General features: G+C 36.5%; 1 protein-coding gene across 2 annotated transcripts in view; it reads right to left on the bottom strand.

Annotated features, from left to right (window-relative positions):
* Window positions 1-10,978: 10,978 nt before the first annotated feature.
* The window catches only part of AHNAK2 (AHNAK nucleoprotein 2), a 72,732-nt gene continuing 68,129 nt past the window's right edge, over window positions 10,979-15,581 (bottom strand). For both annotated transcript variants that reach the window (XM_070942290.1, XM_070942297.1), the window contains exon 8: window positions 10,979-14,914. In XM_070942290.1, coding sequence (XP_070798391.1) covers window positions 11,340-14,914 — 3,575 coding nt within the window. In that variant the 3' untranslated portion in view covers window positions 10,979-11,339. The remainder of the gene's footprint in view (window positions 14,915-15,581) is intronic.

Raw genomic sequence — 15,581 nt, 5'->3', positions numbered from 1 at the left:
AGAATGTGCAGTAACATAAATGTGCTAAATAAATACATATGTAAAAACACTGAATAAAAGCAGTTAATGGGGGCAATTTTTGCCCGTCTCAAAGTTTTTGTATAGATTTCAAGCAGAGGTGTGTGTACATATGATTCTGCACGTTTGCCAATACAGATAGTCCTTGCTTTACCACAATCAAGACTGGCAACTCTGTTGCTATGCCACACAATTAAGCAAGACATCACATGACTACAACTTATAATTTCATGCCAGCTTCTTCATTGACACTGCTTGTTGGAAGTTAGCTGTGAATCATGTAAATGGAAATTAAATGACTCTGGGATGCTGCACTATCATAAATTCAAAGACTGTCTATAAAGTTACTTTTTCAGTGCTATCGTTACTGCTAAATAATTGCTAAACAGGGCCGTTGTTAAGTGAGGACTACCTCTATGGCTGGGTTCAATTCAAATTAGGGCAAATTTCAGAGGCAAGTTTTCAAGAATGATCAGCTGTGTACATTAGCAGAAGGTATAACTTGTTCTCATTTCACCTGAGAGAAATGGATTGGGTAAGTGTTTTTCTACATCACATGAAACCTGTGTACCCAGAAAGGCTTTGAAACCAATTGGAAATGATAAATCTCTTTACATAATATCTTGGACCTTAAATGCACACTTCAGTTTAAGCTATACAATGAGTGTCTTAAATATATACCGTACATTTTAAAAACCTAATGTGTGTATATCCCCAAGTCATCCTTACATGAATCAAAGGAAATGTTTGCCCTGAATGTTTACAGATACCTACTTTTGAAAGAAGTGGGAGTGTAAGTTGCTACTGATTTTTCACTTTTGTAAATGGATTCCTTCCTTCCTTCCTTCCTTCCTTCCTTCCTTCCTTCGCAAATGAATTCCTGATCTTGCCATTGTCAAAGTCCAGAAAACTACTTGTTCACTTTCTGTTGTGTCCCCTGTTCAGTGGTGCCTAAGCATCTGCTGGTTGTTACTCTGCTGAAACTGTTTTCCACTGTTAAAAACATTTTTTTTCACAGCTATCATTGTATTAGATCTGCATGCCACACTGAAGCAAGCTGAGCTGTATGAGAGTTACTGAAATTCAGCTTTGCGTAACCCAAAACTGTTTCAGTGACTTCCATTTTTAGTTCATCTTTTACTTCATTTGATGTCCTCTTTAAAATACTATGTATAATTATAAGATCCATTTGATTCCTGCAGACCTTCAATAGGATGCTTTTCCCCCCTTTGTCTTAGATTTTCTTTTTTAAAAAATCAGTAATTTATTTTGCTTGACAGGCAGTTTATCTGTACCATTTTGTTTCTGAATAATGTGGATGTCTTTCAAACCAAAATAAATGGTTATTTTATATAATTTTATCACAAATTTGCTATAATAAATCATTCTCATACCAGGTTTATACAAAGTTAGAGGCCTGAGCTAATCTCTTTGGAGGCTTCAGGTTGGGAAAGGTAAGAAATACACACCTGTTTGAATCTATAGGAACAGATTTTCTTTTTAAGGTTCCAGACATCTTTCTGACTATAAAATGCTGGGGAGCAAAGGAAGGAAGGAATAAATCCATAGCATGCAAGAGAAGGATTGGTGAATTGCTGCTGCTCTGTTTTCACCATTCACTCACCTGATGCAAGTGAGTTTGGAGTAAACATTTTTAGGAGCCAAAACAACATCATCCCTATGGAAGTGGTTGTAGTGGAATAGAAACATGCTAGAAGGAACCGCAAGACTGCTCTGCTCCTCCCAAAAACCCCATGAGAGCTTTGCATGATATATAGAGGCACAACATTGCATATTGAATGAAATAAAACAGGACAATTAAAAAATCTCAGAGAAAGAACCCTTTGGTGGGTGCAAGCCTTGAAGACTACTGCATGCCGCAGAATTTAGTTTTCAGGTTCCATTGGGTGATCATTGTTACCTTTTTCTTCACCTTTGTCTCTTCATCTCTAGCAGTCTCCTTGAACTTCTATTGAATTTCAAAATTCTTAGGTTACTGCCTGCCTTTCCTTCTCTGTCTCCAGCAGTGGTTTAGAAAGTGAGCTGCAAGATTAGATCAGTAGAGAAAGTCCTATTCTGCTAGGTCAAACCTAGGCATTTTATGGGCCTGGGCCATATCTGGCTCTTTGGCTCTCCCTGTCCGGCAGCATGAGGTCAATTGGAAGTTAGAAAATGAAAAGTAAATAAGTAAGCTGCAGGGAGTGGGAGAAGCAGCTCCTTTAGTCGGCTAGCAAGAGAAAGCTTTTCTGCACCTGCAGCAGAAGAGCAGCAGCCAGGCTGAGGCAAAGGGAGGCATGGCTTCGTGCTCCCTCCTCCCTCAACACGTGGGTGGCACGAGCGGCAGAATTAAGTTCAGCTTATTGGTTTGGTCCTCCACAACAGTCTCAGCTTCTCATGTGGCTCCTTTAGAGAATTCGTTGCCCATGCCTGTGCCAGGTGGAAAATTCATCAGTGAATGGCAGAGGTGCCCCTCCTCTCCTTCAGGACAAAAAAGTTGGCATGAAATCTGTGTGGCCTGCCATCCCACACAAGCAGGGTTTTTCCTCCACCAAAAAGCATGCCAAATGTGTCTAACTAAAGACAGCAAGGGAAAATTGCTTGACTGCATATGTGTAACTTTTCTGCTGAACAGGCCTGGTATGTATCAGAATGCCTTAATCCCTAGCTTTCATTATTATCTAATAATGATTACTTCCTCATTGTAAAGTGGGAATTCAACCAATGGTCCATTCAGATGGGAAATAGTTTTAAACGTTTGTTTAAATCAGCCTTCTGATAGTTGCCAAGAGATCTGGTGTGATGTAGAGGCCCTGTAGAGGCCTGAAATGGGACTAATTTCCAAAATTCTGAGCATTTTTAAATTACTGTATGTTAATGGCCATTGAGGACTCTTGGTGAAGGTGTTTTCTCTTGAGATGGCCTGGATTAGGAAACAGGAGGCCCTCATTATGGAACAAAGAAGACTTTGCGGATTCAGCCTCAATATCTACACTTATGAATGTATGTTGTTTTGGACATGTTGAGAAAGAAACTTGTATTTAGGATTTTGGAGGACTTTCTGTTGGTAAATAAAGATAGAGCAGGAGAAAGCTGTGTGTTATAAATCTTTGTACCCACCCAACCCACTGCCCCAGCTGCCCTAAGTTTTATGTTTTAAAAAAAGGGCAGTTAGTATTTGAAAGCAAAGTGCTAGCCTCTAGCATTAATGTTGTTTTAAAAATGGGTCTCATAGTTATTGTTACAAAAACATGACTGCAGCCCAGGTCCTTAGAAGATGGTGCAGTATGTTTACCTAAATTGAAAATGGGGGTGTAAAATTGATAAAAAATATAAAGGCATGGTAAGAAGTGATTGGGAAGAACTTCAGCTATTTGTTTTTGGATAAATGAGTGTTTTACAATTGACCAAACTTGCCATGCCAGTCACTGAGGATAGGCAAGTCACCTCTGTGACGCACATTTTGTGGGAGTATCGATAAAATCATTTCAGCAGTGCCCCGGCACATGCAAAAATGGCCTGCTCTCAATTTTGATCTGGAATGTAATGACACATTTTAATTATTATAAACAAGGATATGAAAAGGATAAGGCTTGTTCATATAACACAATTGAATTAGTTCAGATCAATGTGAGGTCTGTCTAGGTTGAACAGGCCGTTTGAGATTGTAGACTTTCTGCTCTAGTCCCAGAAATCTATTTATTTTAAATGATTTAAAGAGCCATCCATTTCATATTAATGACTCCAGATGACATACAAAGGTTAATTTATCCTAGCCTGCTCCTTGAACACTAGCAAAGCTATTCAGCCAATTCTTTTCCTAGTCCTTAAACTTAAAATGTTGATGCCCAACAGCACATAAAATGGGATGTCTGAGTTTCTTACATACTGGCAATTTTTATAGATTGCTAGGATGCAAAGGGTGCAGTGAGACTATAATTTCTAGCCCCATTTCTTGTTTTTATTAGTATTTTATTTTAATTTTATTGCCAGAATGAGAGAAAAATAAATAAATGGTGATGCAATTTGAATAGGTTTGGGGAAGTTTAATCCGTATTTTCCATTCATGCCCCATTCAAGGTTTCTTCCCCTGTGCAGGGGTGGAGGAATCCAAAGGAAAACGGACATACTTTTTTTTTTTGTGTAATGTTAGGATTCCTCTGAGAGTATCTTGAAATATGTAATAGTAATTAAATGTCTTCTCTGTTCTAGGTTTCACTTTCTTCATTTTGCCCCGATGATTGCACTTTTGATCTTGTAGCCATTTTTTATATTATCTATGATGCAGAAAAATGTATATAGGTCTCTATTGGCATCTTTCAAGGTGTCAGAGGTATCATTAAATCTGAACATAGGTCCTTGAATAATTTGAATAAAATGGATCTCTCCCACGAATTAATTTGTATGGATTGTATCACTACTGACTAGAAATGGGAGCAAACAATGACTGACTATTTCTTCTTACAAATATATAGAAAACTAGCATGTCATGGAGAAAGCAAACTCAGTATTGGAGTGGAAATATTTTTGTGGAAGTATTTTTTAATGGGAGGATCAAATCTGGATCAAGTCAAGCCTCACCTGAAGCGATATACTCCAAAGATAAGATTTATCATTTCAGGAATAATTAAGCTCAGTTCCAATTCAGTTAATAATACTGACTTGCCTTATAAATCTGCAGTATAGATTACTAAGAAAGCATGATTAAATAGAAGTGTGAAAAGCACTTGAATGAAGATTACATATTAATAAAGCATGTTTCTTTTAACTATTAAACAAGCTGTACTGAATATAGTTCCTACCTGTAAATGTGTGTAAAGCATTGCTGCTTTAATGTGAAATATTTAACAAGTTTAAGAGAGACACATAGTAAAATACTTCATTCATGTGGATATCCAAGAAATGAAGTCTGATCATCTCCCTCAAAAATTGTGTTGTAAGCCACCCTAAAACTCAGTAGATGGCCATATCTAGTCCTTTTTGGCTGTTCTTAAAAAAGAGAGAGAGAGAGTTGGGCATAGTTAGAATTTGCACAGGAGACTACCAAGCTATCCCAGGGCTATAGATTGGGAAGTTAAGAAAACATTTTAGAAGGAAATCATGATCATGACAATGGCAAAGCACTTTCTTTTTGCTGCTGAGTAAAATATATGAATGGGTGCATTAAGGTGGTGTATACTTCAAATGGGATTTGGAAAAAGTGCTTGGCCTTCAGGTAAATATTGCACTGAGCTGTTCATTCAAATAACCTGACCTTTTTCAGGTGTCCATGTAACCCTGAAAGATTCAGGGAATCTGCTCCTTAAAGTTAAGGTGACTTTTGCTGGATAAAATGAAGATGTATGAAATAGATCATAATTATTTAATGAATACCAGAGAGCTTTTTTTATAATGTCTAGTGCCAAGCACATCCTCTAAGTCTTTTTTAAAGTGTGTAGAGCCCTTGTCACCTTTTAGTCACAAGGAAACAAATTTGACCCCAGGGACACTTGGATATGTGTGTTCATAATATTTGTGTGTAACATTTAAAAAGAAACACCCACCCACCCCAAATAAATATAGGTAAGTAAAAGAGTAAAACTTTTATTCTGAAATTGCAGGATCCATTTTGGGTTGGTCACTGGGACCAGAGGTTTAGTCATTCTTAAACCATTAAATTGCTCTTTTTGTTAGGACATTTTCCCCAGTATTCAATTAAAATATGCCTGCCTAAAACTTGAATACAATTATTCCATTATTCCTTTATAAAGGGTTGTGATTGCCACCTTGACCTCTTCGAACCCTTCCTCAGATGCTGCTTATATTCTGTACTTTGGGGTGAGAGAGAATTGCCCTTCATTTATTCTGTCTGATACTCTTCAAATATTTTCTGTATGTTGATGGGTTTAACATGTTTTCCTTGTTACTTCTTCTAAAACACATTTCAGCTCAGTATCTAGTAAATAGACAAGGTAGATATCTTTGATTTTGTTCGATAACTGTTTTTCTTGGGATTTCTTTGTGTTCTTCTTGTTCTTGTTATACTTGTATAGAGCTTCCTTTAATCAAAGACTTTCACATACCATTACACATATCTCCTCATTCATCTTCTCTGCTGAATTTTATAGCTGTGCTTCAAAGTGGTAGCTGCTTAAGAATGCTCATTTCACTTAACCAAAATCATATATTGATCATTGCAGCAGGCCGATATGGTGTAATGATTAAGCCAAAATCTAGGTTAAAATTCCAGCTACCTATGGAAGTTTCTGAGTGACTATGATCAGTTACTCTCTTTCATCATAACAGCCCTCATAGGCAATAAAATGATGGAAGGCACACTTGAAAGATTCCTATATATTCTTTGAGTTCTCAACAGAAAGTTGTGGAAGGACTGTGATAAATAAGACAATTTTTAAAATAAAAAAACTGAACTTTGCCCTTTTGGGAGTTAATATGTAATAAGTAAATGCATACTACAATATTGTACTCTTTTATTTTATATAGTTTCTAAGCACTTCAAAGTCTGGTGTGAAGAAAACTTCGCTATCAGTGCAGGAATGGGACTTATTGCAAAACAGGCAACAGGTTCTTCAAAGAAAAATCTAATAATACAGGAGTAATTGCTCCTGTAAGTCAGACTGGAATTCTAAATAAATTCTAAATACTGCATAATATGGAAGATCTTATTGGGCAGAAGGACTGTGCTTGGAAAGATGGAATTTAAACCGTAAAATGAAATTATTTCTAATGAAAATTTACTCATAAATTTGCTGTGTGTTGAATTTAAATTAACACCAGATGGAAAGTGCTTTATTTCATGGAAGTAAGTTTCATCAAAGAGGTTTTATGATGTCTTTCAAGTTGCTTTTTGCACTCGCATTTAACATTGTGTATAAGGGGTTGACTGGAAGCTGTTTTAAAAGAACATGTATGAATTGGCAGATGGATTAGGATCAGGGGTGGGTTCTACTTACCTTTACTATCGGTTCACAAAGGGGCCACGCGTGGGGGCTTGCTTTGCTCGTGCACGTGCTCTTCTGCACATGCGTAGAAGCATTTTCATGACATCAGGGTCAGTGGGCGGAGCCTCCCGCCGGTTTTACTACCGGTTCTATAGAACTGGTGCAAACCAGGGGCAACCCACCACTGATTAGGATACTTGATTCATGATACCTACTGCTCAATAAAGTGCTTTTCTATAGTGTGGTATTTTTAGTCTGACCCAATTGCAAAGGAACATACCCCACAGAAGCTGAATTTTATGTTTATTTATACCACATCCAGATTTCAAATATGTACATGAAATAAGAATTTTAAACTTAAAGAATTCTTTACAAAACTTTGGCTCTATCATTGCAAATTGCAGTTTAGAGATCAAAGCCCATTATTTAAATAGGTTAAAACCTTGTGTTATTTGCCAAATACCACAAGATGGCAATGTTTGGGAAATGTTATGTCTTGCTTCAGTCACCCGAGTGCTCTTTAAATGAAAAGCTATGCTAAGTAAAGCACCAAGGCAGAACTACTGTAGAAGAATTTAAAGTCTCAATTGCCTAAAAAAGACTAGAATTAGAAATTCTTGTGTGCTAATGTCAGTAGGAATGTTTCTTTAATTAATATAACTTCTGATGAGAGTATATTAACTCATCGTGGTACTCCATTTTGGTATGAATATGCTTTGCAGAGCACAAAAAAGGAGTAAAAGTAGCTAGCAAACATATTGTAATTAAGAGTAGGAGATAAGAAACAAAGGCAACATAGCTAAAATTAGCTTATACTAACTCCATTCATTGCATATCTTTGTATCCTACCTTTACTTCCAGTAAACTGCATCATGTTTTCCCTTCATTTCTTTAAACTGTTCACCTTTTTGAGGATATTATCAAATCACAACTTTCTTGGACTTCCCTTTGTTTTGGTCCCTTCACTCTTTCTTCAGTTAGTTGTTCTGTAATTTGATCTATTCCTTCTATAGGACTAAACTATCTCAATGTTCTATGAACTGGTCAGTTTTGTTTTCAGTCCACATTCATTCATACCCATTCATTTGTAATTATCTCTTCTAGTTTTACCACCTTAAATACTTCATTCCCATTGAATATTCCATAATTCAAGGCTATTCACTTAATCATTTGTTTTCTCTAAACAAATACAAATGCAACAAGCTTTCTTTTTTCCTCAATGAATGGTTGAAATGTGAAACTATTTTGTATGTGAACACTTTCCGTATTTTTCTTGTTGGCTTTTTAATCAGGCTTCTGCCAGATTATAGCATCTTCCAATTGTCAGATATAGATGCAGTCTTCAGATACGGTAAAGAAGTTGTACTCCCATCCATATTTTAACATTTCTTGTTATATCTTTGCAGCCTCATCACTTTTTGACACTTGGGATAGTATTTGATATTTTTTTCATCACTTTTTCTTTAACACTAATAAATGTTGCAGCATTCATTTTCATTCCATTCTTCAACATACTCTATTATTGTCGTACCCATACATATCTAAAGTACTCCTGCTAGCAGTTTCTCATTTTAGTTTCAATTCAAATAATTTCATCTCTTCTGTAGCCAGGCCTCATTTAGCAATGGCCCCAGTTAAAAACTGTTGCAAATACAATTATTTATGGCAGGAAAACAGTAGTGAAAAAACATTTTCTGACAAATGTTCACATTTCTGCCCCTTACAACAATGCATGATTGAGAGTGAGGCTGGTGTTGCTGCATGAGAAGTCTTTATCTGAGTGAGACAGCAGTAACTAGAAATCTTTGCAATTTCCCTCTCTCTCTCTCTCACACACACTCTTAGTCATGTAGTTTGCTTAGTGACTATTTCACTGGAATGAATTGCAGCCATTAAATGATAAGATAGAGCGGTGTTGGCTAACCTTTTTGGCACCAAGTGCCGAAATGGGAGCATGCTGGAAACTGGAAGAGCAGTTTCCCGGCTGTGCTTCCAGTCACCTGGTCTTCCGGTTTCTGGCACATGTGCGCACATGAAGACCAGCTGGCCGGCACAGATGTGCATACTGGAAACTGGAAGCTCAGCTTCCTGGCGCATGCATGCACCCCACGGAGCTGCTCTTCCGGTTTCCAGCACTCCCGCTCTTGTAAAGACCAGCTGGCCAAACCTGGAAGAGCAACGGGCGACAGCTGGCCTGCCCGGAGAGATGGCTCTGCGTGCCACTTCCAGTACGCATGCCATAGGTTCGCTATCACGGAGATAGAGTATTTTTAATCCCATTCACTCTGCTGCAGGCCTTTTTATTTAATCACCTTCCAAAATATATATATATTAATTTCCCTGAAATCTGTATTTTGTTCTACTTCTACCAATGAAGTTATAAATTCCTAGAGTAGAAAATGTCAACCCCATCTGATTAAAATGGGGAAGGGGAAGACTTGGAAAGAAAACCTGAATAGGCAACTCTTACCAATGCAGGGTCCTCTCAAAGACCTCTGAAAACACAGTGGGCTTTCATACCACCAGTGGAGATGATATTGTGGAATTTAAAAAGTATGGCTTCCATTTGAAATCTCTCTGGGGTATGTTGCTTCTCTTCACAAATACACTAGGAGTCCTGACCCTATGACTCAAGCATAGGTTTATTTAAGACTTCCAGCATTGTCAGATAAGCACATCTTCGTGTGGCTAAAATAGCATTACTTTGTAATCAGAGTGATTATCACAATACAAACAATACTGCTTTTATTTCCATATTGGCAGCATAACCAGAATATATTCTACATTCTTGTCATAAATTAGTATAATTTTTAAATATGTGTTTTGTTAGCTATATATTTATAAAAAAGAAATCATATAATCCGGATTCCAATAATAACTATACATCTCCAAGAACCCTTTAAAACCATGTGTACTTGTCCTCTTCTATTTATACTTTGTAGTTCAAAGATGACACCACACACAATTCTTGTCTTCTCAGGTTATTTGAATTCCAATTTATAATCATATCACGCTGAAGTACTTGACATTAAACCCCTTCAGACCTCTTTTTTTAGGACCTCCATCTTGATTGATTCAAAAGATTCTTTTTATTAAGGTAGATTGATCTTATGAATCTTTCTTTTAGTGATTAAAAGTGTTAAAATTAAAATAGGGGAAATTCGCTTTATTACTTGGCAGTAATATCCTGTTGTAAACTGAATGCATTATCATTATGTCGTATGAAGAATGCTATTTTTTATTGTATCTGATAAGAATCTAGAGAAGCATGAAAGTGTTAAATTCTTGCTTAGCACATTGGAAAACTCCCACGTAGTGGCAACAAGGGAGTGGATGTTGACTTCTAGGCACACAGTTAATCACGAGATGGAGTACCAACAAAGTTCTTAATATATCAGCATTAAGATTCTTGATTTTAAAGACAATTCAAAAGCAATTTGAATTAGATAGGCTGTTTTGGTAAATGCTTAGGATATATCTATAAATTGGAAGCTTTGTCAGCACAATATAATGGAAAATATGGCACTAAGTCACCACAGGCAATAACATAGATTTATAATAGATACACAATTGCTGTAGCTCCCAATAATTCACCTGAACTGTGGATGAGATGATGGGCTTTATTTACCAAGCATGCTACTGAATTAACCCATTTTCTTGGCTTGTAGATTGGGTTCACATCACATGCCAATTAGAAAAAAAATTAAGTTTAAAACTAATCAAATTTTGGATGTGCAAATCCAGCTGTTATATTTTTGACTGATTCAATTAATTGTATTGGGTGAAAAAGAGTAACTTTTATAAGATTTACATTCTTGCTTCCATTTATCTAGTTTACTTAGACTGAGTAGTTTAAGAATGATGTTTTTAATAAGATAGCAGCATAAATGTAGTTAAAAAAATAAGTCTAAAAAAGGAGAAATATATTTCTGTTTCTCTCACCACTAATTTCATATTACTTTTTGCAAATAATCCCACACAAAATCACTGTAATTTTCAGAACAGTATATTTAATCTGTCGTTTTGCTTTGGTTTCTCTAAAATAGATCTGGCAAAAGAATATCTTTACAGAAATTAGCAGACAATATCTTGGTTGGTTTCACTGGAACTATGTATATATTTAATCAATGGTGGGGTCCATCATCTGTCTGGATTTTCTTATACATGTATTTCATACTGCAGATAATACTTGTTTCTGTGAAGACACGAAAGACTATGCCTTGAACTTATAAACACTATTGCAATATAAAGTATTTTAAAGATCATTTTAAGGTAGCATTTTATTTATTTTGCTGAAATGAAGGCAATATTATTTTTTGATTTTTTAAAAAATACTTTTCAAGATGATATTGTATTTTTATTTCTATGGAGGGAGAAACACTTTTATTTTGATGAGTCTTCAGGAGCCTGTTTGGGTTCGGCTTTCCCTTTCTCTAAGAGGATCAGTTCAGTTCTTGCTGAAGATGAAACAATGGGCTCTGATGACATATCACCTGAGGTTTCATTTTCTTCTTTCTCTTTGAGTGATAAGGTTTCCTGAGCATCAAAGAAAGTTTCATTTTTGTCTGTTGGACTTTCTTCACCCTTTCCTTCTTTTGAATCTGTTTCCTTTTCTTTGTCCACTTCCTTGCTCTTTTTTGTTGGAGATGAAAAACCTAATTTAGGAAATTTAAACCATCCTGTTTTTTCAGTTTCTTTGGCAGTGTCACTGTCTAATTTCGATGAATCATCAGGCTGTACTTTCGGCTGAGCTTCAGGTTTTGAATCTGATGTTGTGTCATCCGTAGTGGGAGAAAACCCAATACTTGGAAACCAAAGTTTAAATCTACCAGATCTCTTACTATCATTTTCATCTGTGACCTCGTCTGTGCTACTTGCAAATGCCGTTTCCTCTGCAATTTCTATAGCAGATTTAGATATCTCTATTAGCTCAGAGTGACTCTCTGCAAATTCACTAGAAGACTGTACGTCAACTGTGAAAGATTTAAGCGTTGTCAGTGTTGCAGCAGAAGATGTTCCTTCAATATATTCATAAATTATATCCTTATCTTTATCAGATGGTTTCACTTCACTCAAACCAGCCTTTTGTGCTGCTTCTCCTGTACCTGAAAGTTGATGATCCTTATCCTCAAATATTTCACCCATACATTTTGTAGAAGATAACTTGACTGGTACATCTAAGCTCACGTGTGATTCCTGGATTTTCACTTTGAGAAGCGAAAATCCAAAGGCAGCAGTTTTAACTTCTGATGGAGGAATCTCAGATTCTTTTACTATTTGAGTGGAGAAAGATTCCTGTATTTCAGCATCATCACCACAGCCAAAGGTAGATTTACTTTCCATCCTTATTTCTTTACTTTCAGTGATTGATCCTTTAACCTGCACTGGTGCACTTGAACTAAATGGATCATCAGGCTGAAGTTTAATTTCAAGTGGTGCTCTTTGAATATCTGGCTCCTTCAGTGTTGTAATTTTAGCGACTGACTTTTGAACATTACTGTCCATGGTCTCTATTTTCTCTTTAAGAAATTCAGCACTGAATTCCTTTGGCACTTGTTTATGCACATACACTGTTGTATCCACAAAAGAAGAGTCTGTAGATTGGAATTTACTTCCAACTTGTGGTCTCTGAATGGCAGGTTCAGACAGTGTTGTAATTCTGACTTTCGATTTCTGAATATCATCTCCTTTTTCTTCAGGGAACGTAGTCTTGAACTGCAATTGAGAAATATCATCATCAGCAGTATCCTTTATATCCACTGTCTCTTCTGAAGTCAGTTTTTCTCCTTCAGAAATTCTGTGTGTGAACTTGAGCATTTGGAATTTGGGCATTTGGAAACTTTCTTCTGCATCTCCAGGTTTTTTATCCTGAACTTGGATTCCTGATGTTTCTCCCTCGGGTCTAACTAATGACACCTCAGTCTGCACTTTTGGTGAATCAACCTGAATTTCTACACCCTGAGATTTACTGCGCAAGTTGGCAAATTTTGGCATCTTGAATTTGGATGCTTTTGTTTTACTTGTTTTCTCTTCTGCTTTCACTTCACCTTCTTTAGGCAAATCTTTTTCAAAGCCCTCAACTGGGAAATCAATGATTTCAAAGTCTTCATCAGTGATTGAAACATCCATTTTAACTTTGGAAAGAGTAATAGCAGGCTCTTCTAGGTCAGATTCAATACCGGGAACAATGGCATTGCTCTTTGTGGTAGACCATCCAAACAAAGGCACACTGAATGTTGGCATTTTGAATATACTTTCTTTTCCCTGAGAATCCTTTTTGGGTGACTTCTTTTCAGTCCCCATCTCTTCAGGTTGTGTATCAAGGCTTTGCAAAGGTTCTGGATCTGTAATAGTAGCATCAATTTTCTTTCCCATAGTAATTTCAGTAGATGGTACTTCAGCCACTGCTATAGTGTCTGGTATGACTTCAGGTTGTTGAATGGTCATCTCACTTTTAGGGATGTTTCTATCAATATCCATCTTTGGGATAGCGCCAATGAACTCAGTTTGAGAACTTTGTCCTTCTGCACCATCTTTAACTATATCAGCATACGTTTTGGGCTCCAGGTCACTAGCTTTCCTGCCACCCATTAATTGGTCAGTGGTAGACTGCTGTTCTTTCTGTACTCTAACATCCTCTTGAGGAAGCATGACTTTTTGTTCTGAGATTTTTTCACTGTCAAGTTCCCTTGAGATGGTTACAACTTCAGGAGATCTTACTTCAACTTGTAATTCAGTAACATGAGCTTCTCCAGTGATATCTTCAGTTTCAGCATCACTTTTTTTTGCCTTTGAAGTTCGACCAAATGAAGGCATTTTGAATTTGGGCATTTTAAACCAACTCTGAGATTCCTCAGTCTGAATTTCATCGGAAATTCCTTCATCACTTTTAACTTGTAAGGGCTGAGCTTTCCCACCAAGTTCACCAGATTTTGTAGTCATTTGAAGCTGAGAGGCATCAGATTCAGGTTTTGATAAAGTGATTCCACTGCCTGACAGATCTGAAATTTCATTTTCTGACAGATCTGAAATGCCAAACTTTGGCATTTTCAGTTTTGGCATCCTAAACTCCCCCTCTGTACCATCAAATTTCATACTTGCACTGTCCATACAAATGTCACCTTTGAACTCTGTTTCTAAACATTCCTGTTCAAATGAACTTTTTGTCATGGACACCTTAATATCAGTTTTGGGTAAGCTGATATCTGTATCTGTCTGGAATGTTTTGATTTCTTTGGTTTCACCTTTCAGCATTTTTACACTTATTTCTGTTTCCTCTACTTTTCTTGTCGTAAAACTGCTTTCTATGTCAGGTATTTGCACCAAAGCTCCATCACCTTCTACTATATCTACCTCTGCTTTTGGTAGCTTTGTCTTAGACAGTGAAATTTTGGGCATAATTAAATGAGGTCTTTTTACTTGACCTTTTTTGGTGGCTATGTCTACATTTCCATCAATATGAACTCCTTGATCTTCCGAAAGAGTTACTTTTAGTTCTGTGCCCATATCATCTGATACTATGCCAAGATGAGATTCTTCCAGAGGTTCTTTTATATTTGTTTTAAGGCTCGCTTCCTTTTTAGGGGACCAGCTCAATGAGGGCAATTTGAATTTAGGCATTTTGAAATGTCCTTTTTCTTCTCCATCTAAACTTCCTCTCTTAGTTATCTGTCCCTTAGCTTCCTTAGCTGCACCATGTAAATCCTGAGTGCTTACCTCTGACTGTGTGACAGAAATATCAACAGATGGTATGCCTACTGCTGCAGTCTTCACATCAGCTCTAATAATTTGGGGCATTTTTATTTTCTGTTCCAAAACATCCTTTTTTTCACCAAGTACATCAGACTCCATTTCAAATGTTGTAGCTTCCACTGCAATATCAATAATATCCGTTGTTGTTTTCAGCTGGGGAACATCAACGTCCTTGGACAGGCCTACAGCAATATCTGGAACTTTTCCTGTAGAAAATGAGATCCCAGAGTTAGCCATTTGAAATGTTACCTTTTAATTTTCTTATATACAACTTTAGGTTTTAATTTTAATTTCTGTTCCACTTACAAATATTTCAGTCTTTCTACTTTAATTCCCAATGCTTTCATTTTAGGAACCTTGATTCCTGCTACTGATTTATCGTTTTTGTTATCGACATCATCTGGTTATAACTCTCATTTTAAAAACTGACATTAAGTGAAGGAATTAAGACTGTAGGTAAACCGATTTCTATATCTACCCTGTTTCCCTGAAAATAAGACTCAACTGGAAAATAAACCCTAGCATGATTTTTCAGGATGCTCGTAATATAAGCCCTAGCCCCAAAATAAGCCCCCGTTAAGATCATCAGCCAGACAGATGCAATTAGTACCATATTTCCCCAAAAATAAGACCTAACCAGAAAATAAACCCTAATGCAACTTTTGGAGCAAAAAATAATATAAGACCCAGTCTTATTTTTGGGGAAACACAGTACTGTAGAAGTTTTAATTGCTGGTCTAAAATGTTCTGTGCTTGGAACCTTAACTTTGGTCATTTTAATACTTTTTTTATATCATTGTCAATGATTTCTTTATCTAATGTTTCTTGTGAAATATTTTTTTCTTCCTTAGAAACAGACACTGTCATGTCATT

This window comes from Pituophis catenifer, unplaced genomic scaffold, assembly GCF_029215685.1.
Source record: "Pituophis catenifer annectens isolate HBS135680 unplaced genomic scaffold, rPitCat1.0.hap2 SCAF_1, whole genome shotgun sequence".
NCBI classification, from domain to species: domain Eukaryota; kingdom Metazoa; phylum Chordata; class Lepidosauria; order Squamata; family Colubridae; genus Pituophis; species Pituophis catenifer.
Note: the sequence above shows the minus strand (reverse complement) of the source record. Positions and strands in the feature narration are given on the sequence as shown.